Source organism: Zophobas morio, unplaced genomic scaffold (assembly GCF_036711695.1).
Source record: "Zophobas morio isolate AGI-343-1 ecotype UQ-CSIRO unplaced genomic scaffold, CSIRO_AGI_Zmor_V1 ptg000031l, whole genome shotgun sequence".
NCBI lineage: Eukaryota > Metazoa > Arthropoda > Insecta > Coleoptera > Tenebrionidae > Zophobas > Zophobas morio.
The window spans coordinates 10,206,281-10,231,973 of NW_026972136.1; the positions used below are offsets into that span (position 1 = coordinate 10,206,281).

The 25,693-nt window shown below is 33.8% G+C and overlaps 2 protein-coding genes across 3 annotated transcripts in view; one reads left to right on the forward strand and one right to left on the reverse strand.

Moving 5' to 3' along the window:
* The window catches only part of LOC135139429 (uncharacterized), a 229,932-nt gene that overhangs the window by 47,753 nt on the left and 156,486 nt on the right, over positions 1–25,693 (reverse strand). For both annotated transcript variants that reach the window (XM_064069657.1, XM_064069656.1), the window contains exon 7: positions 8,254–8,454. In XM_064069657.1, the coding sequence (XP_063925727.1) occupies positions 8,254–8,454 (201 nt within the window). The remainder of the gene's footprint in view (positions 1–8,253; positions 8,455–25,693) is intronic.
* On the forward strand, positions 23,974–25,324 carry LOC135139517 (actin, muscle-like). Its single transcript, XM_064069776.1, has one exon. It carries the CDS (start codon positions 24,059–24,061, stop codon positions 25,187–25,189), a length of 1,131 nt encoding a protein of 376 aa, XP_063925846.1. The 5' UTR covers positions 23,974–24,058; the 3' UTR covers positions 25,190–25,324.

Sequence of the window (25,693 nt, forward strand, 5' to 3'; positions counted from 1 at the left end):
AAGGTTTTGAAAATTCTAAAGCATCTAAAAATTCCGAAGATTTCGAAGATTCCGGAGATTTTAAAGATTCTAGAGATTCCGGAGATTCTAAAGATTCTAAAAATCCCAAAGATTTCAAAGATCCCAAGGATCCCAAGGATTCTAAAGATTCTGAATATTCTAAAGGTTGTAAAGGTTGTAAACGACTCTAAAGACTCTAAAGACTCTAAAGACTCTAAAGATTCTAAAGACTCTAAAGTTTCTAATGATTCTAATGATTCTAAAGATTCTAAAGATTCCAAAGATTCCAAAGATTCCAAAGATTCCAAAGATTCCAAAGATTCCAAAGATTCTAAAGATTCTAAAGATTCTAAAGATTCTAAACATTCTAAACATTCTAAACATTCTAAACATTCTAAACATTCTAAACATTCAAAAGATTCTAAAGATTCTAAAGATTCTAAAGATTCTAAAGATTCTAAAGATTCTAAAGATTCTAAAGATTCTAAAGATTCTAAAGATTCTAAAGATTCTAAAGATTCTAAAGATTCTAAAGATTCTAAAGATTCTAAAGATTCTAAAGATTCTAAAGATTCTAAAGATTCTAAAGATTCTAAAGATTCTAAAGATTCTAAAGATTCTAAAGATTCTAAAGATTCTAAACATTCTAAAGATTCTAAAGATTCTAAACATTCAAAAGATTCTAAAGATTCTAAACATTCAAAAGATTCTGAAGATTCTGAAGATTCTGAAGATTCTGAAGATTCTGAAGATTCTGAAGATTCTGAAGATTCTGAAGATTCTGAAGGTTCTGAAGATTCTGAAGATTCTGAATATTCTGAATATTCTGAAGATTCTGAAGATTCTGAAGATTCTGAAGATTCTGAAGATTCTGAAGATTCTGAAGATTCTGAAGATTCTGAAGATTCTGAAGATTCTGAAGATTCTGAAGATTCTGAAGATTCTGAAGATTCTAAAGATTCTAAAGATTCTAAAGATTCTAAAGATTCTAAAGATTCTAAAGATTCTAAAGATTCTAAAGATTCTAAAGATTCTAAAGATTCTAAAGATTCTAAAGATTCTAAAGATTCTAAAGATTCTAAAGATTCTAAAGATTCTAAAGATTCTAAAGATTCTAAAGATTCTAAAGATTCTAAAGATTCTAAAGATTCTAAAGATTCTAAAGATTCTAAAGATTCTAAAGATTCTAAAGATTCTAAAGATTCTAAAGATTCTAAAGATTCTAAAGATTCTAAGGATTCTCCTTTTTTTGTTGTTTTTTAAGTCTAATTTTTTAAAGCAGTATTGTTGCTTCTTTTGTGACCATTTTTGTGGCCATTTTTCTGTCGCCTTTTTTTATAGAATTTGAATAGACTTTGTTGTCGTTTGTTGTTATATTTTTGTGTCTATTTTTATGTCACTTTTCTGTCACTTTTTATCACCTTTTTGCTACCCTTTTTTGTCTTATTTTTGTGAAATGTCGTGTTTTTTACTACTAATCAAAGAGCGATAACGAAAAGCAATCAAAAGCCTATTCTGTAGCTTCTTTTTTTATCAATATTTTTGTCGACTTTGTCACTTTTTTGGTCATTTGTTTCTTAGCACCTTTTTTTTCGCCGTTTTTTTTGTAGTTCTTTTTTCATTTATTTTGACGCTTTCTTTGACTCATTTTTTTACCGTAACTTTTTCACAGTTTTGTCATTTTTTAGCGCTTTTTTCATTGTTTTTGTTGTCGCTATTTTTCACTCTTGAAGATGTTTTTGTCGCCTTTTTTTTCCTGTTTTTGTGGACTTTTCATTGCGATTTTGTCATGTTTTCTAAGCTTTTTTCCAGATTTTAGTCCACCTTTAATCGTGTTTTTGTCGTTTTTTATCAAAAAAGAGGTGACAAAAGCGTTCAACAGTCTTTATTTAGTCTTCCTTGTTTTCGTCACTTTTTATCAACTCTTTTGTTCCTATAATTTTTTGATCGCTTTTTCCTTAATAATCTTTTTTGCCGTATTTTTTTTCATCATTTTAGCGTTTTTCACTCTTACTTTTTTTATGTATTTTTTTTTGGTGACTTTTTTTATCACTATTTTTCTGTCGTCATTTTTCTGTCCAATTTTAAGAACTTTTCTGTCGTCATTTTTCTGTCGAATTTTAAGAACCTTTTTGTCACGTTTTTTGTCATCTTTTTTGTCGCTTTTTATCACCTTTTTCGCCTTTTACTTATTTGTCATTTTTGTAGACTTTTTTGTTGCCTATTTTTTGTCGAATTTTTGTGGACGATTTTGATGGTGTTTTTTTTTGCAATGTTTGCTCATATTTTTGTAACATTTTTTAGCCCGTAGGGGTCCGGCACTACCGGGGGCATAAGATTCTTATGAAGGGGTCCCCGCCAACGAAAAAAAAGTAGTCAAGTCATATTCAGTTATATTAGGGCAAGTGTTGTTAGTTAGATTAGGTTAGGTCAGGTCAGGTCAGGTCAGGTCAGGCCGGGTCGAGTCCCAGGGGAGAAGCCAAACTCCTACTGGGCGCGTCCCCCGGGTGGCGGATAGGGGAAGCCCTCACCGGCTTTGCCGGCGGGTTGCGGCGAAATAAAATAGCCGCCGCGGACCAAATAGAGTAAGGAGGAGACAACCTCCAGGAATAAAAAACGACAATGAGGACTATGAACACGGACACGATTATGGCAATAACTCTGGATCTGGCGGTAGGGTAAAAAACGCTTGGGAGGGCCACCCAGTAAAAAAGGGAACCAATAATATGTCAAGTCTAAATCTGGATATTCTCCAGGTGGGTCCGGCAGAAGGCCGGGAATCCCACGCCAATATTAAGGTATCCAGCCCTAACGTTTCTGGGAGTGGGGGGTGGGGGTGAACGGAATAGGATCTTTGCCTGTTTAATTTCTAAACCGGCAAATATTATTAGCTTACAAAGATATGTCATCTACAAAATTTTACCAACAGAGTTTGATTTTAAATATGTATATATAGAATAACTATCAGTTTTATTTTAACACGTAAGGGTTGGCAGAATCAAAATTTACGACTTATATTTTGCGAGACCGAATAATAGACTTCTTTAAAATTTTTATTAAAACATAACTAACATTGACTTTGTGATTATTAAGAAATTTGAATTTATTCAACTCCTTAAGAAAATTGATGACGTCATCTTAAAAATAGTGTTGAGTAAATAACGTCTTGACTTAGTATTTGCCTATTTTCTGAAAATCGACGTCAGTCTCCTCCAAATTGAATGATGTATACGTATAATTTCCTTCATTTGTGTCTTGATTATTATTAATTAATGGTCCAATTTCAAGTTCCTGCCTTGATGCAAATTTGTGACTGTTGATGAGTTATTAGCTGTTTGATTAACAAATTTAATTTATGGCAACGCAAACGAGCTTGAAACTGGGCTAAGGCTATAAATTTCGTCTATGAATAAAGAAAAATTGTGCTTTTAGTAGAGTCGTATCAATAATTAAAATAAAAAATCAATCAGCATTAAAAATCAAAAACCCCTTCTATTTGAATCAGGAATTCCGTTACCGTCTGTCGTCTAGTGGCGATTTCACTAAACGAAATTACTGGACTCATCGTTGTCAAATTTTAAACGTATTTGGCCTGATGGATCGTCTTTCATAGACGAATAAACTGCAGATCAGTTTTCTTCTAAATATGTTCCTTTAATGAGATATTTGTATGCAAATTACTTCAGAAGTCACAATTAGTCGGTGTAGCTTCTGGACCAGTGTCCTACGAACTGTGAAAATCTCATTATTAAGATTACAACCTTAACATAAGATGGCGGCCGGAGACAAAGACGAGCCTAACCAGCAGCTCTGTAAAAAGTGCAAATTAAAAGTAGCCTCGGGCCTAAAGTGTTTCTTATGTGCATCTTATTTTCATCCAAGTTGTGCTAGAAAATGTAGTGATGTAAAAATAATAGGTGCCACACTAATTTGTTGTGAAAAACCCGTCGAATCAACAATATTGACGAATGACAAATTTGAGGAAGCTCTCAACCATGAAGAACTGCCAACGTTATTTAAATATATCCTTAAACAAAAGGACATCATTATATCCGAACTTCAGGAAAAAGTAGTAATCCTGAAGGAGCAAATTGAAATGCAAAAACAAATGAACACATTAAAATCCATTGACCTCCAAGCCGATAGCGACAACCGGCTGTGTGAGAAAAATAACCAGCAAGATAAGAGGAGCTCTTCAAAAAAAGAATACGAGTCAATAAATGAAAATAAACAACGATCAGCTGACATGAAAACTTCAAAACTAAAATTAAAACAACCATCAGCTGAACCAGGAACATCGAAATCAACTCCGTATGCCAAGCACAATCAGCAACATCAGTCTGAGCAGTCTGAGCTATCCCAAGAAGTAACATCAGGACTAATTGAAATTCAGCCTACTCAACCTATTAACACCAATGAAAGCACTACATGGACTAAAGTCACACAAAAACAAAAACGGTTTACGCGGACATCTCATATAATTGGTAATAACACTCAACCATGTTCCATAAAAGTAGCACCAAAGAAAGGCTTCATATATGTATCAAGGTTGGCTCCAGAAACAACAACATCGGACCTAGCCGCCCTTCTAACACCAAATTTTCCAGAAGCGACGATCCAAAAGCTTGATTGCAAGCACCCTGAGTTTTACTCAGCTTTTAAAGTCACAGTGCATTTGCACAATTTCGATTCTGCTATGCATCCCGAGAACTGGCCAAAAGGATGTTACGTGACCCGTTATTTTCACCGGGGGAAACAGACAAAATCTCCCAGTTAGCCGCCTCTCCGCATTTTTCCTTATTCCATTTGAATATACAAAGTCTGCGGAATAAACGCCAAGAATTTGACTACTTTATTAACGAATTGGCTCCCACAGCCATTGCAGTTACCGAACACTGGCTAAACAAAGACGAAGTGTCCTTGTACGGACCAGAAAATTATCAGCTAAGTAGCGCCTCTTCACGGAATAACTCCAAAGGTGGTGGCACCGCAATATTTGTAAAAACATCTACGTTCGACACTCAGCCCTTGAAGCTGGAAAAGCCCATTCAGGTAGAAGGAGACTTTGAGTACTGTTGTACCACGATTAATGTACCTAGTCAACAAAGTTTTTTAATCGTATGTATTTACCGTTCTCCCTCAGGAGACATAAATGTTTTTCTTGATAAATTATGGGACTTATTGCAGCAACTTGTTCGTAACTCATTGAGACGAGTAATAATCTGTGGCGATTTCAACACAGACTTCTTAACAAATTCAAGCAGCACTGAGGCTAAAGACGTACAGCAACTTTTTCTTAGTTTTGGACTAACACCTCATGTTAATGAGCCTACACGGGTAAGCAAAACCTCGAAATCTCTTATTGACAACTTTTTTAGTAACGTTAATGACGATCTAGTAGACTGCACTGTCATCAAATCTTACTTATCAGATCACTTCTCACAACTTTTAAGAATCTCTATTGAAGCAAGTAAGTCAGAAAATCTACATGTCTCTATAAGAAACTTCTCAAGTTTAAAAAATAATTCTAACTTTCTCGAAGCCATTAGCAATCAATCCTGGTCCAATGTGTATAATGTACCAGACAGCAAATCTAAATTTAAGGAATTTTACGGAACACTTAAATATTACTTTGATAAAGCTTATCCCCTCTGTATGAAATCTATATCTAAAAATGGTCAAAAAAAAATAAATAATTCGTACTTTAAAAGCTGGTCTACTTACATTCATGACCTACATAAATTGTATATTAATACAAAATCTCAACAAATATTGGAAAAACTAAAACTAGAACGGAAAAAATTCAAGAAATCCCTAAATGAATATAAAAAAAATCTAAACCATTCCATAATTAACAATTCAAAAAACAAAACAAAAACTACTTTTGCCATGTTTAAAAAAGTTACTAAACAGGGTAACAGTAATTCCAACTATACAAAACCGCTGAATATAAAAGATAATGATCAAATAATTACTGATCCAGCTGTACTTGCTCATAAATTCATAGAATCATTTCAACCACCGGACTTAATAAGAACTACCAAGAATCCTAACTTTCACACAGTTACCAAAAAACTATTTAATAACACTATGTACCTCAACCCAGTATCAGCCGATGAAGTCAAAAAAGTAATAAATGCCCTACCAAACAAACATGCTTGTGGGATAGATGATATTCCAATATCTGTGATAAAAAATGTTTGTGATTATATAAGCGAACCTTTGGCGCATATAATAAATCAGTGCTTCTTAGATGGATATTTTCCAAACGAGCTGAAATCAGCAAAAATCATTCCGATTCATAAAAAAGGCAGTACAGGAAACATTAACAATTATAGGCCTATTTCTATATTGCCTTCTCTCTCGAAAATTTTCGAAAAAATCATATATAATAAATTAATTCACTTTATTCGAGTTAACAACATATTATCATCAACGCATCATGGATTTGTACCAAACCGCAATACGGAATCTGCATTATTCAATTTTATGAATTCGTTATTATCCCAAATAGATAATCAGCAACAGTGTGCAGGCATTTATTTTGACTTATCAAAAGCCTTTGATACAATTAATTACGAAATATTGCTAAACAAATTGGCGAAATATGGTATTAGAGGCCAAGTAAACCAACTTATAAAGTCATATTTATATGGGAGGACACAACAAATCTTTTTAAAAACTACAGCAAATAATATTATTACAACACAAAAATCCGGCGTCTATGAAATGAAAAAAGGGGTCCCGCAAGGTTCAATTTTGGGCCCAATCCTTTTTCTATTATATGTGAATGATCTTTATGAATACATAAGTAACAACATCTATCAATTCGCAGATGACACCTCCTGTATGGTGAGTAGCTCTAGTGTTCCAAAATTATCCCATAAAACACTCACAACTATCAATCAAATGACAAAATATTGTGAGCAGAACTGTCTCTTATTAAATGTGGAAAAAACAGCTATACTAACTTTCAAAAACACAGGACATCTACAGTTAGGGGATATTATTATTCAGCAACCTAATGAAACTAAATTCCTAGGGTTAATTTTAGACACAAAATTTCACTACAGGGAACATATACATAATCTGATAAATAAAATAAATATTGCTTCCCATGTCATTCGTGTACTCAAGGAAGAACTATCCATCGAGACAATCAAACAGTTTTACTATGCTTATGTTCAGTCTTTAGTAGCATATGGTATCATATTCTGGTATGCCTCCCCTGATTGGAATAAAGTCTTTGTGGCACAAAAGAGAGTCTTAAGAACTATTTACAACTTATCAGCCCGACAATCATGTAGGTCATTCTTTAGGAAGTTCGATATAATGACAGTTACCTCTTTGTATATGTATAAGTTGATTATGTATGTCCGACGAAATCAAAGTAATTTTACAAAGAATGGAGATCTTTACTCCAAGATGACAACACGAGGTCATACTTACCTAAGTGTACCAAAACATAGGACAACTTGCTTCGAAAAGGGACCATATTACAGAGCGATACAAATATATAACACCTTGCCCTTGTCATTAATAAATATCTATGAAAATAATAGATTCAAACGCGAAATTAAAAAATATTTTATAAATAAGGAGTACTATAGTCTCGACGAGTTATGAATTTTATGTTATTCTGCTGTCTCATTTGACTAATTTTCTGTATGTACATAATATATTGTGTAGAATGTTTATACACACATGCATAATATCTATGGTCACATATTTATGTTTATTTTTATGTTTATGTTACTGTTCCGTGTGTTTTGTTTCTATATTTGACGTGTTCAATGATCTTTATTGATCCTAATGAATAAATCACAATTATTATTATTATTATTATTATTATTATTATTAATTGTCGGGGTGTCTAGTTCTCGAGGAACGTTAATACAGTATAATGTAAGTACAAACATTCCGCCTATTAAGGTAATAATCCAGAACCTACACGGCCAATTTTCGCGTGCAAAATACTAACTAGAACCATCAAAGGAAATTTTGTTGCTCAAAAGTCCAGGTGAAATTAAACAGAAAATTATATGTTACGAACCAAATTAATTTTTAATATGTATATAATCATATTACGATTTAGCCAACACTCCAGAAAGTCATTTAAAGGCGTGACGGTGCAGTAAAAGTTATTTTGTTTGCGAGTTTCAGTGTTAGAATAATATTTTCTCTTCCAGCCCTTAGAAACCTCGCACAAAGTTTTTTCGGCAATTTCGTATTTCCCGTTATCGTTATACCCACCGTCGGTTTGCAGCCGTTCGCAAATAAAATAATTAGGTGTGGAACAATCCCTGTCGTTCCACATAAAAGCCGAAGCCAAACTGGCCGACGCTGAGGGAAGCGAGTAAATCCTCCTAACTTCCACGCAGTCCTGCTCGCTAAGGCCATCATCGTTGGGTTGACGATTGTAATGGCCATGTTGAGGCCAGCCGAGGAACCAATCTGAAACAAAATGCGCTCTCTTAGTAAACTTTTCCGCGTGCCCTTCGCAAAGGTTCCGTTCGATACGAGCCGGTTAAAGAAGTGCTATCCGAGGAAACAAACAAAACAAAAATCAGATCGGCATACTGCTAGACTTAAATCGGATAAAAGCTACCCATCATCTTATCGGCTATTTTTGGAGCTTTCGGCTGGAAAGCGGCTTTGGTGTGGCGTTGGGCAAATAAGAAATAAATTGTTCGGGGATTCAGTTAAAAATAATGAAATGTAAAACCGGGAGAGAGTATAACCTTGGCCTGCAATTTTTTAGCTGGCACTGCGCTCAATGATTTGATATTAATAAATAACGGGAATGAGTAAGGTGCCTCTGCAGGAACAGGGAACGTTGATGTGATTATCGCTCGTATTTTTAGAAATATGGGTTGTTGGGTTGTTCATTCAAAATTAAAAAAGCGCATGGGAATGTGTCTGGTATTTATTACGGCTATTTTTATGAAATTATTTCGACATAAAGACCGACATTGGCCATTTTTGTATGTAAGCAAGAGGCGCTGATGACGCCTATGCTATTTTAGTACTATAAAAATAACTAGATGTCGCACGTTTCGTCAAATTCATTGTTCAAAAAGATGTAATATAATTTTGTTTTCAAATCGAAGTGTCAATATTTGGACATTATAAAAAAAAACGGGGTACTGCCAAGTTCACCATAATTATAAGCAGACGGTGTTTACTTAGTGTCAATGAATGTATCTACATCTAGGTGGCATTCTGTGATGAGTCAAAAGTTACAAAACTAAACTTATGAATCACCAAACGGGAGAAAAATAAATTTGTTTTTTTTATATGCTGTAATGTTGTTTGTACACTCCTCCGTTTTTATGTTTTCTCAAGAAAAGTAAAAAATGTATAAATAGAAATTTATTATTTTAAAAAATATTATCTCAGTCAGTGACAAAAAAGAGAAAACCTGACCTACCCTGTTTTTTTTTGACCGTTCATCGTAGATGTTCTCTTTTGTTTGCATTCATTTAAAAATAATGACAACTAATTTAGAACCATTAATTCACGATATTAATAAAATTTTAACGATCTCTGTGACTCCTATAACTGTTAAAATTTTTCAAACTCCCCCGTTGTTGACATAAAATTCTATTTTACAACCGAATCTATTTCGTGATTGTGATGTGTCCTCCGTTTGTATTGCCTCGTTCTGTTTGTTATTATGAAATTATGGGTTAGATTTTTTAAATTTCCCATCATAGTTAAAATGTTCAAATGCATGACATTTTTCAGAATCAAATTTTAAATAAGAGAATTAGACCACTTTTAAAGGCATTTTTTTTTATTTTTTTAAATCGCATCTTCTTAGTTGTCCTTACTTGATTTTTAATTGTACTGTTGGTTGATTTCAATTAAGCGGTCACGTTAATTATAAATATCGATTGATTTTTGAGATTTCTGTTCTAGTTAGCCCATATAATCATTTTTAAATATAAAAATTACAAAGTTATCAACCATTATTTCTCATCTGTTAAAAATATCATGTTTCTGTTGCAGACATTTAAGCTCAACCGTTAAGGGGTGCGTATGCCCTGGGGAACATTATCGCGATTTCAGGGATTCAATTTTAAAAATATGAGATATATCTCTTTAAAAATAAGATTTCGAATTACCGAACTTGATTCCAAGGGACGTGTTAACTAAATTTTAGTTTTTAATTATTATTAATAGTTGAATGGGGTGTAAAATATTTAAATACTTTGACCATTTTAGATTGTTATTATTACATTGTTGGTTAATCATAAAAATAGGTCTGCCGTTTCTGTCTACCTGTCGTCAGTCTGCTAATTTTTATTAGGTAGAACCGGTCGGACCGATTGTTAAATTTTAGATGTGTGTTAGGAATATCGTATAGATGTTAAAATGCGAATCTGTGAATTGCAAATTTTTTTTTTATTTTATAAAATAACACTCTTGTAGTTGTGGTTTATGTATCCGCCTTGACCCTTAAATTTTTATTTCATAAACCGTTTTATGTTTAGAAAAAAGTGTTGGAATTTGAATTTAACTAGCATTTACTACGCTAAATGTTTAGGTGACGTCATCAAATTGTTGGTGGGGATGATCAAATAAATTTTGTTTGTGTTTTACCACCTACAGGATATTTCTAAAATACATGTAAAATTTGACGACAATCAGTTCAATATTTGTCTATCTAAAAAACTCGACACAGATGAGAGACGATAGACGAAGAGACGGATAGACGGAAACGGGGGACCTATCTTTTTCATACTTTAGGAGCCATTAAACGCCAGAAAACATAAAAGTAGTCGTTCGCCGGATGGACTCTATGGTAATAGTTCCCTAGATTACGCTCGGAACGTAAAAGTTCAAAAGAAAATTTATGTTTTATTTTGTTGGAATTATTTTACTCATTTTGTTTAATTTAAACTACATTTAAAAAGGCCATAAATATGCATTATATTTTCGTGATTTGAAAAGAAAATTACAAAAATTAAGAATGATTTAAATAAATTTTTTTTTTTTGAAAAATTCGGTTTATTTAAATTATGATCTAAAGTCCTGATTACTATTAAGAATTACAGATTCATATACGAAAATTGAGAAAAGATTTTTTTTTCTGAAACTTCAAAATTCTTTTATGGTGATTTTAAAATTGCAGTGAAAAATTAATAAGTAGATTAACGATCTTAGGAATCGAAGATAACAGTATTAGTCACCAGAATGAAGAGGGGGTGGGTGGGTGGGGCTAATTATTACTTAACGAAGACTGTAAGAAAAAGTTAAACTTAGCCCCGCCCACCCACCCACCCTTTTTTTCTTCTGCAAAAAGAAATGGCATTTTTTTTATAGCAAATAGTATAATGAAAAAAATACGATTCGCGTTCTTTTTTTCTTTTTTTAACAGTCTAAGTACTAATAGTTTCTTGCCACTTTGCACAAGAACATATAATTAACTCCGCCCACTTACCCCGCCTTCATTTGGTGACTCATTGTATCTGAATGAAAGGGATTTTATATTGATGACCAGAAATTAAATCATCAAAATGAGAATAAGGCGGGTGGGCGGGGCTAGTACCTGCCAATATAAAACTGAACAATACTTAGAGTAGTCTCTGGAATGAATTTTTTCAACATTTTTACAAGAGTTTCAAAAATCAAATTTTCCTCTCGTGAACTCAGATATTACGATCACATCGCATTACATGGAAAGTGTAAGGAAAGGGTATGGCATTTGTCAAAATCAGTCTTATCTTAGCAAGTACTAGCCCCGTCCACCCGCCCTTTTTTTTCTTACTATTTTTTTTATATTCTCTTTCTTTCAATATGTTGGTGTATAGAAAATAAATAAATATAGAAACTTCTTTACTAAAAGATGAAAACAAAATAAGAGCGTTCTATTTGAAAAAACTCAATTTTATTTGTACCACAACAAAGCCACAATAATTCCATATAATATTTTACCAAAGTTTTAAAAAATAACCCTATTGCGATTTCTTTTTCTGAATTCTTTCATTGATAAAAAGATGAAGAACATTGGAATAATGTATTGGAAGTTCAAAAATAAACTGTGGTTATAAAGCCTAAAATGAGTTCAATAAAAATACGTAAAAATATACAGGATAGCCAATTAAAAAAACAAACTAAGTTGTGTGTCACTCCTTATACACAGAACACTCCAAACAGATCAAAAAAAATTTAGTATACGGTTCTTCAAGAAACGTACAACTTTAGTGTTCAACATCGAGGAGCCCGTGCTTAGTGACTCACCCTGTATATTCTAGGTGTTCGGAAACATTTTTTTTCAGTACCTATGTATCCATGATAAAGTAAAATTTTATCTGAAAAAATGGACCCAAAAAAACTGTTATGTATATACTAACACGATGATCGTTGCCGAGGTGATATACGTTGGGCTTGGTAGGTATGTAGGTCTCCTACCTATGCAATAGCTCTCCCCATTTTATCGATAGTTTAATCAGTTTTATCTTACGACTGTTCAAGTGCGAATTTTCAAGAATTCTCTGATTTATTTAAAGAAAGAAAGACCATTAGAGAGTTTAGACTCACCTTTGCAGGTTTTTTAAATGTACCCCCAACGATCAGCTCAATCAAGAATTGCGTTCGTTCAAATAGCGTAAAATTTTGAATGCCAAATTTTATTTAAATTTTACAAAATAACATACTCCTATACTTGTGGTTTATGTATCCACTTTGAGTTTTTCTCAATAGGCCGTTTTTTTTAGAATAAAGTGTTGGAACATACATGTGTTAAATACCATGTGATCAGCCTCGTGGTGATCTCTGCCAGATTTTCAATCCAGTTTTTAGCGTTATTCCGCGGGATTTGTGAATTGGATTTGTTAGACTCTACTTCATGGGCGAGGGAAATTCTGTTTAAATAACCTTAGATGAACTTTTTAATCTTAGTAGGAGTTGTCAGCGGCCATGTTCCTTTTTATCAGTGCTCACTGAGATCGTTCACCCAGAAGCAGTTCTAGTACCTTACAACGAGCTAATTTAATTCTTTTGAGATGTGATGAATTTTTTCCAAATTTAATATTCTAGTAATTCTCTTTTAAGTGTATTGAATGAGCGACAGGAACGGAGGCGTATTTGTTTCCATTATGAAGCAACGTTACCTTTAAACTTTGCTTTACAGAAATTGTAAACACCTTTGACTTCCTTGTTGCTTAGGATGTATACAAGAACTCTACGATATTAACACTACCTGTTAAGTAATTTCCAGTAACATATTCTCCTTCACGTAGTAAATATCGTAAAAATGAAAGTTCTTTCAATCGTTTGGTTTTGATTTTTGTGCAAAAGTGTTCGAAATTTGTTCTCTGAATTTCAATCTCATACGGGATTATTTAATTTCTTACCGAGCGTAAGTTAAAGAAGATTGCAACAGCCTCCATCGAGCGACTGGTTACTTTCATGTTTTTCGGCGTTTCATTACTGTGTGAAAACGTTGAATTACTAACGTGGCTGGTTCGATAGACGCATAGGTCACAAATCTTTTTATTGATCAAATAACGAACAACTTCTCAAAAATTTGAAAATACAGTAATGTTGCACCCGCCTATATTTAATAATATTAATATTAAAATTATCATAATAACAGATACTCACCCAAAATAATACTCAGAAAGTTTTACTCCACCGTAGCTTAATTAATAATTTTAGTCGCTTCCTCTGTTTTGAGCAGACAACTTGGTATGTGCTTAATAGTCGCATTCTTTCCATGTTTAAACAATCGAAGTTAAACATGTACTGAGAATATATTTTTTCTCGTTAGTTATTTGCTTTAAATTTATGACATTGTCATATGTGTATGTATGTGTTGTGTATTATAAAAATAAATGTATTAAATTAAATGTGATTATTTTTTGAGGAAGCTGTATTATTTCCTAAAATACGGCATATTCAGAAAAAAGATGATTTCTGGCCATATAACTTCTTTTTTAAACAATGGGCTTTAAGAATCTGAAATAATTTTTCCTAAAACATAACTCATCTCAGTTGGTATTTATTTCAGCTAAATTTTCCATAGTTGCTGATAAAATTTTAAAAGTTGAATGCAACAATTTAGCACTGGTAGATTGTATTCACCTAGTATTAAATTGTTTCAAAAGTATCCAATATTCAAGGTAAATTAGGTAAACAAGTTTTTCAGAAATTTAAGTCTGTTTTAGAAAAAAATGTTGGTTTTAATACCTTGTCGCTAGTGAGTAAAATTTTAGGAGAATTTGTAAAAAAATGTGGATTTAGATCCAGATATGATAGAAAATTTAAAATTTGCTCCAGTAACCCCTGCCGATGTTGAAAGATTGTTTTCAGTGTTAAAACATATGTTGTGTTCGTCACACAACGCGAACCAATTCTAATGAAAAATTTTGAAAAACATTTAATAAATCAATTGGTTTAATAAAAATTAGGAGTATATTTTATTTATTATTTTCTTACAAACATTAGACTTGTCTTCCTTTAAATAATAATTGCTAAAGATTGAGTACTCGTACCTGTTTCTTACTTCTAACTTGAAAAATATTTAGCAATTTAGAACTCATTTGCTCTTTCACAATACTCCCAATACTAACTAAAGCACTCTATATTCCAAGCCGAACCCTCGTTCATTTCACCAACAAGCAAATGGCAATCGTATCTGTCTCTTCCCGGTTACCTACGTTCTTAGTCTCCTCTTGTAAAAAAAGCTCCCACCACCAAGTCCAGAACGAATCCGTTAAATAAAACATCTTCCAACAATTTATTTTTCAACATCTTTCCTTCACAGCGACCGAGCACACGATTCGGAGCCGGAACCGTCGTCTCGTCACACTCTGCCTCCCAAAGTCTAAAATTAGCCCCGACTATTGGCCACAATTGTTCCTGTTGCCCTTAATTTGGTTAAATATTTAAGATTCCCAAATTAGCATAATTAAAAAAGGATTTCGGAGGGCGCAGCGCCGCGCCACAGCAAGTGTTCGCGCGAGTGTAGAAATTTTAACTCTGATTTCACGGTTCGGGAGTTCTGCGAGGGAGAATAAGAGTTTATGAAGTTGTTTCGTGTCGAGGAACGAAAGTGGGAGAGTTTTATAGAAAAAAATGTAATAAAAAATACAGATACGTCATGGAAATGGGAAAAGAATGACGCAGATGCTCGAGGAAAGATATTGCAGTAAATGGTGTAAGGTGATGGGGACGAGGGGGCAGTGTCGTCGAGACGGTTGACTACGGAGGAATCGATCTTTTGTGTTTTTTTTTGGGCGGCTTTCAGGTTGACGATGGAAAAACTTTGCCATTATGTGATTTGAATTCGTACTGTGGGGCGGGATGGTGGGATTGTCCGGAAGAAAATTTATTGCTTTTGCTATTTTCTATAGAAGCGAAAGATGAAGGGCCGGTTTGGAGAAAGCAAATTAAAAATTAATGTCTTATTCGGAAGTTAATGGGGTATTAAATACCTCAACTGATCTCAAGAATTTGATCAAGGGAAGAGTTAATTAACCACGCCCAGAGAATTATTATAAAGTGGGTTTAGCTGATTTCACAGTAATTTATGAATAAAAAATCATCCCTTCTTGAAAAAAACATAAAAATGGCATAAGAATTCTTTTTTTCTTTTTATTTAAGATTTATTAATCCACTTCTAGTTTTAAGTTGCCACATACGATACGTTACAGTGGATGTTTAAAAATAATAATCAGAGTTCAAACTAATATATTTCTAGGATTATCTTAAAAATAGCTTATCTATTTCCCTGAAATTTGGAGAATATAGTAATATTATGTTGCAGCGTTCCCACTAAAGTTCGCATATTTATTTATTTATATGCACCAAACTGTTGAAGCTGTTATCTCGAAAAATCTTAAATAAATCGTTTTGAATTAACGGGATGCAGTTTGCTTATTTGTATCAGTGCTTCCACAGGATCTCTCAGAATTTCCTGAATGAAATGATTATTTTAAGAACTGATTATACAGTTTCAAAGAATCTTTGCTGCGAAAATGTTTACAATGTCGTCTCAAAAAGTTATAAATAATAAATAATAAACGCATTTTTTGGCAAATACTCCGCATACAATGCCTGATGACAGATTTTTTCAAGTGAAATTTCATTGGGTTTTAAAATCAACTTTTATAATTTTTCTTTTAGAACCTATTTTCCGAATTCCATTTAATAGTTTAATTTCACTTCAAATATTTCGAAAATATTGCTCAGTGACCCTAAACACGCTACATTTTTGGAATCAGTACTTCAAGATTTATAGCAAAAAGTATATAAAAAAAAAATACGTTTAGCTCTTTTTTTAACAGCCTACGTTCTATTAGTTCCCATTCGCATTCCACCAAAGAACATACAATTAGCCCCGCCCACCCACCCCGCCTCTATTTCAGTGATTCATTTTATCTAGTCCGAATTAAAGGTGAATCTCAATTGAGCAGAGATAAAATCGTGGTGCAGGGCTAGTACTTGCTAAGATAAGACTGATTTTGGTAAATGACATACTCTCTAAGAAAATAGGGGGGGTGGGTGGGCGGGGCCAATACTTGCCAAGATAAGACTGATTTTGGCAAATGACATGGTTTCTAAGAAAATAAAGGGCGGGTGGGTGGGGCTAGTACCTAATATGACAAGACTGATTTTGGCAAATGGCATACCCTCTAAGAAAATAGGGCGGGCGGGTGGATGGGCATTTTTGACTTTGTTTTAATATCTTATATTCTACCGCTTGTCAAAATGGAATTAAATTCCCAGTGTACAGTAAATAAAATAAGTCAAATAGAAAAAAATGATGGGCGGAGCTGAGTTTAGCTTTTTTCTTAAGAGTCTTAGAAGCAAGCAGTAGCCCCACCCACTGACCCCCTCTTCATTTCAGTGACTACTCTTATTATTGTGCAGTCTTACCTTAGCAAATACTAGCCCCGCCCACCCACCCTCTATTTTCTTAGAGTGTATGTCATCTGCCAAAATTACTTTTATCATAACATTTGCTAGGCCCGCCCACCCACCCTCTCTTTCCTTCGAGGATATATCATTTGCCAAAATCAGTTTTATCTTAGCAAATACTAAAAAAAAATGAAAAATTGAAAAAATGCAATTCGAAAAATTGAAGAGGTCAAAAAATAAAGAATCGAAAAGTGAATAATTAAAAATTGAAAACTCGTGAAATTCTTTTTTCAGAGCTAATAAGAATGAATGATGAAACGGAGTAAGGGGGAAGGGAGTGGCCACTTTTGATTTTGTTTTAAATTTTAGATTCTACTGGTTGTCAAAATAGAATTCAATTCCCGTTGTACAGTAAATAAAATAAGTCAATGAAATAGAGAAAAAAGGTGTGTGGAGCTGAGTTTAGCTTTTTTCTTAAGAGTCTTGTAAGCAAGCAGTAGTCCCGCCCATTGATCCCCTCTTGATTGACTACTTTTATATAATTCTGCAGTCTTAACTTAGCAAATACTAGCCCCGCCCACCCACCCTCTTTTTTAGATGCATGTCATTTGCCAAAATTACACTTATCTTAGCATGCAAATTTCGACCTCTTTTCGACCATTTTCGAAAGTTAACTAAATACATTTTCTTGTAGATTTCGGGCTTCTCGTCTAATTTCTTCGTTAACTCAAACCGTTTATCCAGAAATTTTTAAGAATTTCAAAAAATTCGAATTTTACAACGAATTTTTCGAAAATATTGCTCGGAGACCCTGATTGCGCAACATTTTTGGAAACAACACGTCAAAATTTATAACCCTGCATTATTTTGTGAATTTTAAGACGACTTTTTTAAAACGAAATTTTCCCTAATGCAAATTCCGACACATTTTCGACGATTTTCGAAATTTAACTAAATACATTTTTAGTTATATTTCTGGCCACAGAAGGCATTTCCGGCCTCATTTCTTCGATAACTCCAACTGTTTTCCCAGAATCGTTCATTGAAATAACCGAATTTTAAAAAAATTAAAAAAATTCAAATTTCGTTCCGAATATTTCGAAAATATTGCTCAGTAACCCTAAATACGCAGATTATTGGAATCAGCACGTCAAAATCTATATTTGTGAATTTTTTGAGAATTTTTAGATGATTCTTCAAAAAATAAAATTTTCCACTATCCTGTATTATGCAAATTTCGACACATTTTCGACCATTTTGAAAATTTAACTAAACACATTTTATTGTAGATTTCGGGCCGTAGATGTCATGTCCGGCCTTATTTCTTCGAGAACTCCAATCGTTTTTCCAGAATCGCTCATTGAAATATCCGAATTTTAAAAAAATTAAAAAAATTCAAATTTCGTTCCGAATATTTCGAAAGTATTGGTCAGTAACCCTAAATACGCTGATTATTGGAATCAGCACGTCAAGATCTATATCTGTGAATTTTTTGAGAATTTTTAGATGATTCTTTAAAAAATAAAATTTTCCACTATACCTATATTATGCAAATTTCGACACATTTTCGACCAGTTTGGAAATTTAACTAAACACATTTTATTGTAGATTTCAGGCCGTAGAAGTCATGTCCGGCCTCATTTCTTCGAAAACTCCAACCGTTTTTCCTGAATCGCACATTCAATAATCGCAATTTTTAAAAATTTCAAAAAATTCGAATTTCAGTCCGAGTATTTCGAAAATATTGCTCGGTGACCCTAAATACGCTACACTTTTAGAATCAGCACGTCAAGATCTCTTTCCCTGAATTTTTTGAGGATTTTTAGACGACTTTTTCAAAAATGAAATTTTGTTTGTATATTATCTACCTACTTATTGTTATGAGTAAATTAGATAGTAATGTACGAATCAATAGGCTGTTGTTTTGAAAGAGCAAAATGCGCTGCTACCAGGTGGAAATGTAGAAAATATTCAAAAATGAAACCTATTGAAATCTATAATTTTAAATGATGTTGAGAGGTCTAGATAAAAAATGTCCTAACAGACAGAAGGAAAAATTTTCTGTCGAAAATTGAAAAAAATGTCTAGCTTGTGATCTCAAAGAAAATCAGATTTTGCGTAAAATTTATTTTTTCTAAAACTTGCCCGTTTTTATCGCCTATTTTGTTTTTTTTTAGCTTAAAATTTTCTCTTTGTTTATTAAAAATAACAGATTTTTTTTGACATTTCCCATTTTTACTGAACACAACCGTATATATTATGGGCAACTACGTATTATTTTTAACGAGATTTAATTAAATTTCGTTGCGGCTTTACACACGAAATAAAAAATAAATATATAAATAAAACAAGTTGAACGGGCATTATTTGGCAATTTTTTTAGGAAGCAAACTGTCTGATTATAATGAATAAAAGTAGATAGTAGTTTTCCTAATTTAATTAATTTATGGTTTCCACCGAACTTCCCTCCCGTTGAAAGTCCAACAAATACCCCACTTTTCCATTCAAGGCTGCTTAACTATTTTCTGAAAGGATTTTAAACGTTTCAGCCTTCCAATATTTCATAAAAAATAGATATTATGTTTATGACATAATCGTGAAAACAATCGATTTATACATTCACGTGCTTAAAATATCCTTTGTATTCATATCTAAAAAATAAAGTTGGCACAGTAATTTCGAAAATAACTCGTTCAAAATATTCCAGTAGGTACACACCGACCACAGACGTGCGAAAATAGGACTTTATTAAAATTGTTTTTAGAATGTCTGCCTTAATTTTCGTATCAAATTTTATGGTGCTGTTTTAGAACCGATAAAAATTCGGAGTTGAAATTTCGAGCAAGTTTGTTAAAAAATATTGTTCTAAAGCATTAACAAATTGTTATTAATACATTATTAGAATATAGATGTACAACAAATTATAAATAAGGTATTTACTTTTGAGTTCCATTTTCGCGGTTGTGTTGATGAAACTTCACTTAGTACGAAAAATTTATTCGCGTTCCTAAAATGTGCCACGTTGGTCTAGTTTTAAAAATGTTTTAAATTCCAAGATTATTAATAAACGCAACCATTATTTATTTTTTATATTACAATTTCGATGAAAAACAGGAAACAATAAAAGTGCTTCATCAACTTTTTTTTATTGAATTCAGTATTCTTGGTCACGTGTTGCTAGCAGCAGATCTACATTAATATTATAAAATGCGATTTTATTGCGTTGCACATGCACTCTGATTATTCTCGCTCTTTTGTTTGGACATTTAGGAACTTCAGCTCATACGACTGTAACAGCTTTTGTTAATGCTACATGCGCAAGACAGAGTAATTATAAGACCCATTTTATACGAAACAACAAGACAACAATTTGTTGCATCGCTGGATTCTTTCCTAATTAACCGAAATTAGGTTAAGACAGAGCATTGTTTGCTGCAGCCATAAATCATCGTTAGAGCCTTTATAAAGACAAAACATTTTCCACACACAAAACCGTCGACACGAAACATTTCAACCCAACCGATATTTTTAAATCGCCAGTTTTAAAATCGCTCTTAATCGCCTTTTCTATTATCAGCCAAACATTAGCAAGTCGATTACTTAAAAAAAAAACTCTCCGTACCTGAAATACCGACACCCACCTTTCCACGCTTTCCTATACATGCATTACTCACTTAAAGAAAATGCTCGTTTTCGCACATGCCAAAAGCGAACGCACCAAATCTTCAAATGTCAACCCATTACTTACTCGAGGGAAGTGCCTCATTACGTCATCTCAACAATTATGTCACATAAACACAATTTATCTAGTGTAACCGACATTTAATATCTCAGCCAAAACGAGTCAAAAACGCGCCGTTTCTCAGGGTTTGCCCAAAAAGAGACATGGGGCTGCTTTTGACGGCGGCGACGGAGCTCTGAAAATAAATGACGATAAGGGCGGCTTCGGTGCTGGCGATTTTCGAGCGATGGCATGCATTTTTGGTTAGAGGTACTATTTTGGAGGGCTCGTACACCTTGCCACGTTTATGAAATCCGTCGTCTCGACGCGCCTCCCACTAACAACAAGGATGTCTTATTTGGGCGACGCCATGCGACTGCGTCGCTGTACGAGGCGAGCCATACATGGACGGTACGGGTTATTTTGGGAACCGTCTTGAACCAGTGGCGGCGGCGTGGTTTTCTTCCACGGGACGCGAAATGCGAATTTGCCATATTTGGACAACGAGAGGGCGCGGATTTGGTCTTGTGGGTTCTTGGTCGTAACCAGAAAATGTTATCCCTATATACGTTCCACGCATTTCTGTCTAGTATACTGTGGTACTAATAAAATCTATTTAATTTTTACCCCGGATTTTGCAAATTTCTCTAAATGTCGCTGTCAATGTAAATATTCACGTTACAACAAATCTGGGAAACTGTTTAGCAACATTTTCAGTCAAAAAACACTACAAAATAATTGTTATAAATTTTGGGCAACTAAATTGTCATAGAAGGTTCACTATCAACTATAGTTAATTTTTAAACATTAACAACAATTCAATTAATGTACTTGTACGTGAATTTTAGGACTCTGAAGAGTTCTTTACCTTACTGATAATAAATGTTGCAAATAGTGCAGATTTTAGATATCAGTTTGTACTACTTTGGCAAGATGAATTGACTCTGACAGTAAAAACCACCTTACGAAATAATAATTATAATAAAATGTGCAAAAATGCAATTTTTTTCCAAATTTTATGTTGGAGCAAATTTGTTTTTGGTGTCATAATCTCGGAAACCGTAAAATAAATTAAACCAGAACAAAATTTGTTTTTTTTTTGCTGATGAGGATTTATATTTTTTTACGGGTCGATTTGGAATTATTAAAAAGAAAATAAAGTAAATTTTGATATTTCAAACAAATAATGAATTTTAAACACCAGAATTTCTGTAATCTACTAAATGTTTTCTACGTAGCGGTGTTAGAACTGTAGGACTATAAATTAAAAAAAATAGAAAAAAAGCAATAATGAATAAATAAAATTCACTTGTATATACGTTCGTCCATATTTTAAAAATTCCTAAATATGTATGTTATTTACTGTGTATGATTTACAAGGTAGTAAGAGGGCTAGTTTATAGAATTTTTTTATTGAAGCTAAATTAATGACCCATTTAATGAGGCGATCGGTAACATTTGATTGGCGATGAACTGGTCACGTGACAGTTTAATGACGCATTAAAATTTTAATTGCAATATCAAATGTTTAATTGAACTTCTATAAATGATCTCCAATTAATGTGTTTACAACTTTTGATTTGTGTTGACACATAAAATGGAATAATTTTTTTAAAAAAAGCTTTATTATTTCGTGTGACTAATATTTAAAATAGAAAATATGGCAGTTCGTTTTACGACTAGGTAATTTTCCGAAATCGAGACGTAGCCCCAGTAAATAAAACAACCTTAGCTTTTATAACAACCGTTGACGAATCCAAAAACCAACAACAGTGATTTAAAATTATTATAGCAATTAATTATTACTAAGAATAAATAAATCACCTGGTCGAATAATTGAAAATCGTTTATTAATTGTTCACAAAATAAGTGTACAGCGTGCGTCAGCTAAAAGGGGACGCTTCAAATAACTTTTTTTTATTATTATCGAAAAGTAACGGCATTCAATTTGCAAATGGAAAATAATAGTAAATTCACTCCTTAAAAAAAAGCAACGGAAAAAAGTATATTGCAGACATACCACTCTTTCATTATTCAGATTTTGAATTTTTTTTTAGTTCAAAAAATGCAAATATATTGTGAGAAAAAAATTGCTTTGCAGACTAAAATAAAAATTCAGATAATTTTTTTTGTAACAATTTTTTTAGTACATCATTGAAATATGTCTTTTTGATAATTTAACAATTTTTATTTCAATACTCTTGGGAGAAGCTCTGTAAAAACATTTTATATTGCAGGTAATTAAATTTAAATTTAAATTAAATAATTTGTTTCACTTCTAACGACAAAAGATAACATTCCACCTCTCTTATTAGAAAAATTAAATCAGTTTTTTTGTTGTTTTTTATCTTTGAAATATATACTGTTTTTATAGGATTTTCTTATGTCACAAATTGAATTTAATCCCTTTCAACAAATTGACCATAACTCTTTTCATTCGGTATTGATTTAAATCTAAAAAAAAACATTAATTTGTACTAACGTAATGCAACAGGTGTTTTATTCTCAGAACAGATAATTGGAAGGACTAAGAAATTCTTTATTACCTTAATACCACTTAAATGAAGCGCTTTCTAATGTAACTTTATAGCTTGGTATGAAAAATACTGCAAGAAAAAATTGTTTACGGCTACAGATATTTTTCAAATATATTCGAATATGTTTAATTTACATCCGAATATGTGAAAAATGTTTTTCAAATATATTCAAACCGGAATCATAAACAATCCTCTTCTCGTGCATTATTAAAAGTGTAAAATTTCCATTATTTATAAAATATAGGCTATAAATTCGATCTCAGTTATTTAAAATTTTCTATTGTTAATGTATGAATAAGTTTTATAATGGAAAAATTGATGGAAAATACCATACCATATTAAAGAGCAATTTAGTTTTTTCCAAAAGCTGTGACAGGTTTGATGAATTTTTGAAGTAAAAATTGATTTAAGCTTCAATTTAAATTCCAATTTTTGTTAAATACATTTTAATTTTTGTTAATAAAGGTGGGTGTATTTTTTTAAGTCACTTGAGACCCTACGTGAATTAGCTCACCTAAAAAAACCCAAAAATCTGTCCGTAATTTTTATAATTAAATCCCCGTCGGTTATGGTACACCTCTGGAATGAAATGGTGCATCGACAAAAATCAATCGAATTTTAATGGTCGTCTGAAAGCTTTTACAAATAAAAAAAAGTGTGCATTAAATTGTCGAGGGTTAATTTTCTCTTAGAAATTATCCATCGATTAGCCCCTCGAATAAACACAGAGAGCCGCTTCGTGCCCGTTGGAACTAATATAGTAAGATGTGCGAGGTAGCGCTTTAGAAAAAATAGAATCCGAGGACCCCGCCGCTGTCGGCGTACCCTATAAAAGTGTTTGCTTCAGTCCCCAGCACCCAGTCGCATCGTAACTAGCTTCATAGCTGTGTCCTTTCTGTCTAGTGAGCAGTGATCAACCACATCAAACAACATGTGTGACGACGATGTTGCGGCTCTTGTCGTTGACAATGGCTCCGGTATGTGCAAAGCCGGCTTCGCCGGTGATGACGCCCCCCGTGCCGTCTTCCCGTCCATCGTAGGCCGCCCCAGGCATCAGGGCGTCATGGTCGGTATGGGTCAAAAGGACTCGTACGTAGGAGACGAGGCCCAGAGCAAAAGAGGTATCCTCACCTTGAAATACCCCATTGAACACGGCATCATCACCAACTGGGATGACATGGAGAAGATCTGGCATCACACCTTCTACAATGAACTCCGCGTCGCCCCAGAAGAACACCCCGTCTTGCTCACTGAGGCCCCCTTGAACCCCAAAGCCAATCGCGAGAAGATGACCCAAATCATGTTTGAGACCTTCAACACCCCCGCTATGTATGTCGCCATCCAGGCCGTGCTCTCCCTGTACGCTTCCGGTCGTACCACCGGTATCGTCTTGGACTCTGGAGATGGTGTCACCCACACCGTACCCATCTATGAAGGTTATGCCCTCCCTCATGCCATCCTCCGTTTGGACTTGGCTGGTCGCGACTTGACCGACTACCTCATGAAGATCTTGACCGAGAGGGGCTACTCCTTCACCACTACAGCTGAAAGGGAAATTGTCCGTGACATCAAGGAAAAACTTTGCTATGTCGCTTTGGACTTCGAGCAGGAAATGGCCACCGCGGCCGCCTCCACCTCTTTGGAGAAGAGCTACGAGTTGCCTGATGGCCAGGTCATCACCATCGGCAACGAGAGGTTCCGCTGCCCTGAGGCTCTCTTCCAGCCTTCCTTCTTGGGTATGGAATCTTGCGGTATCCATGAGACCGTCTACAACTCCATCATGAAGTGCGACGTCGACATCCGTAAGGACTTGTACGCCAACACCGTCCTCTCTGGAGGCACCACCATGTACCCTGGTATTGCTGACCGCATGCAAAAGGAAATCACTGCCCTCGCCCCATCCACCATCAAGATCAAGATCATCGCTCCCCCAGAAAGGAAATACTCCGTCTGGATCGGCGGGTCCATCTTGGCTTCCCTCTCCACCTTCCAACAGATGTGGATCTCCAAGCAGGAATACGACGAATCCGGCCCTGGAATTGTCCACCGCAAGTGCTTCTAAGCCTTTTGCATTTTTATTTATTACCATATGTTGTTACTGTATTACATCTACAGATTTATTATTGTTGCGACCGTGGTTGTACTGCCAGACAGACTTTATAAGGAACATCTTTGAATATATACTTTATTAATAACATCTTTACACTTATTTTTCATTTGTTATCATTTATTGTATGTACCATGTGACTGGGCAGGTAAATAAAACCCCTTTATAGTAACAGCCTGCCTCTTATTTTTGAGACGTTTTTGGTAAACATTATGTTATACAAATGTACTTTTTTTTTTAAGTCAATAAAATCTTCGCCCTTATTTCTACAAAAACTCGCACATCGTTCGCCTCACCATAAAAAGCCAAAACCCTCACCTCCACTATTAATACCCATCTAAACATAGCCCCAACCGAAATACATATTGCTTAATAAGTACATGTGCGGGAGGTAACCGAAGAATGTATACAAAAATACGTCACCAAGTATTTATATTCTCGTACTAGAAATAACTCGAG

Excerpts from the sequence above, each read along its gene's own strand:
- LOC135139517 (XM_064069776.1), top strand. The coding sequence starts at position 24,059 with ATGTGTGACGACGATGTTGCGGCTCTTGTCGTTGACAATGGCTCCGGT.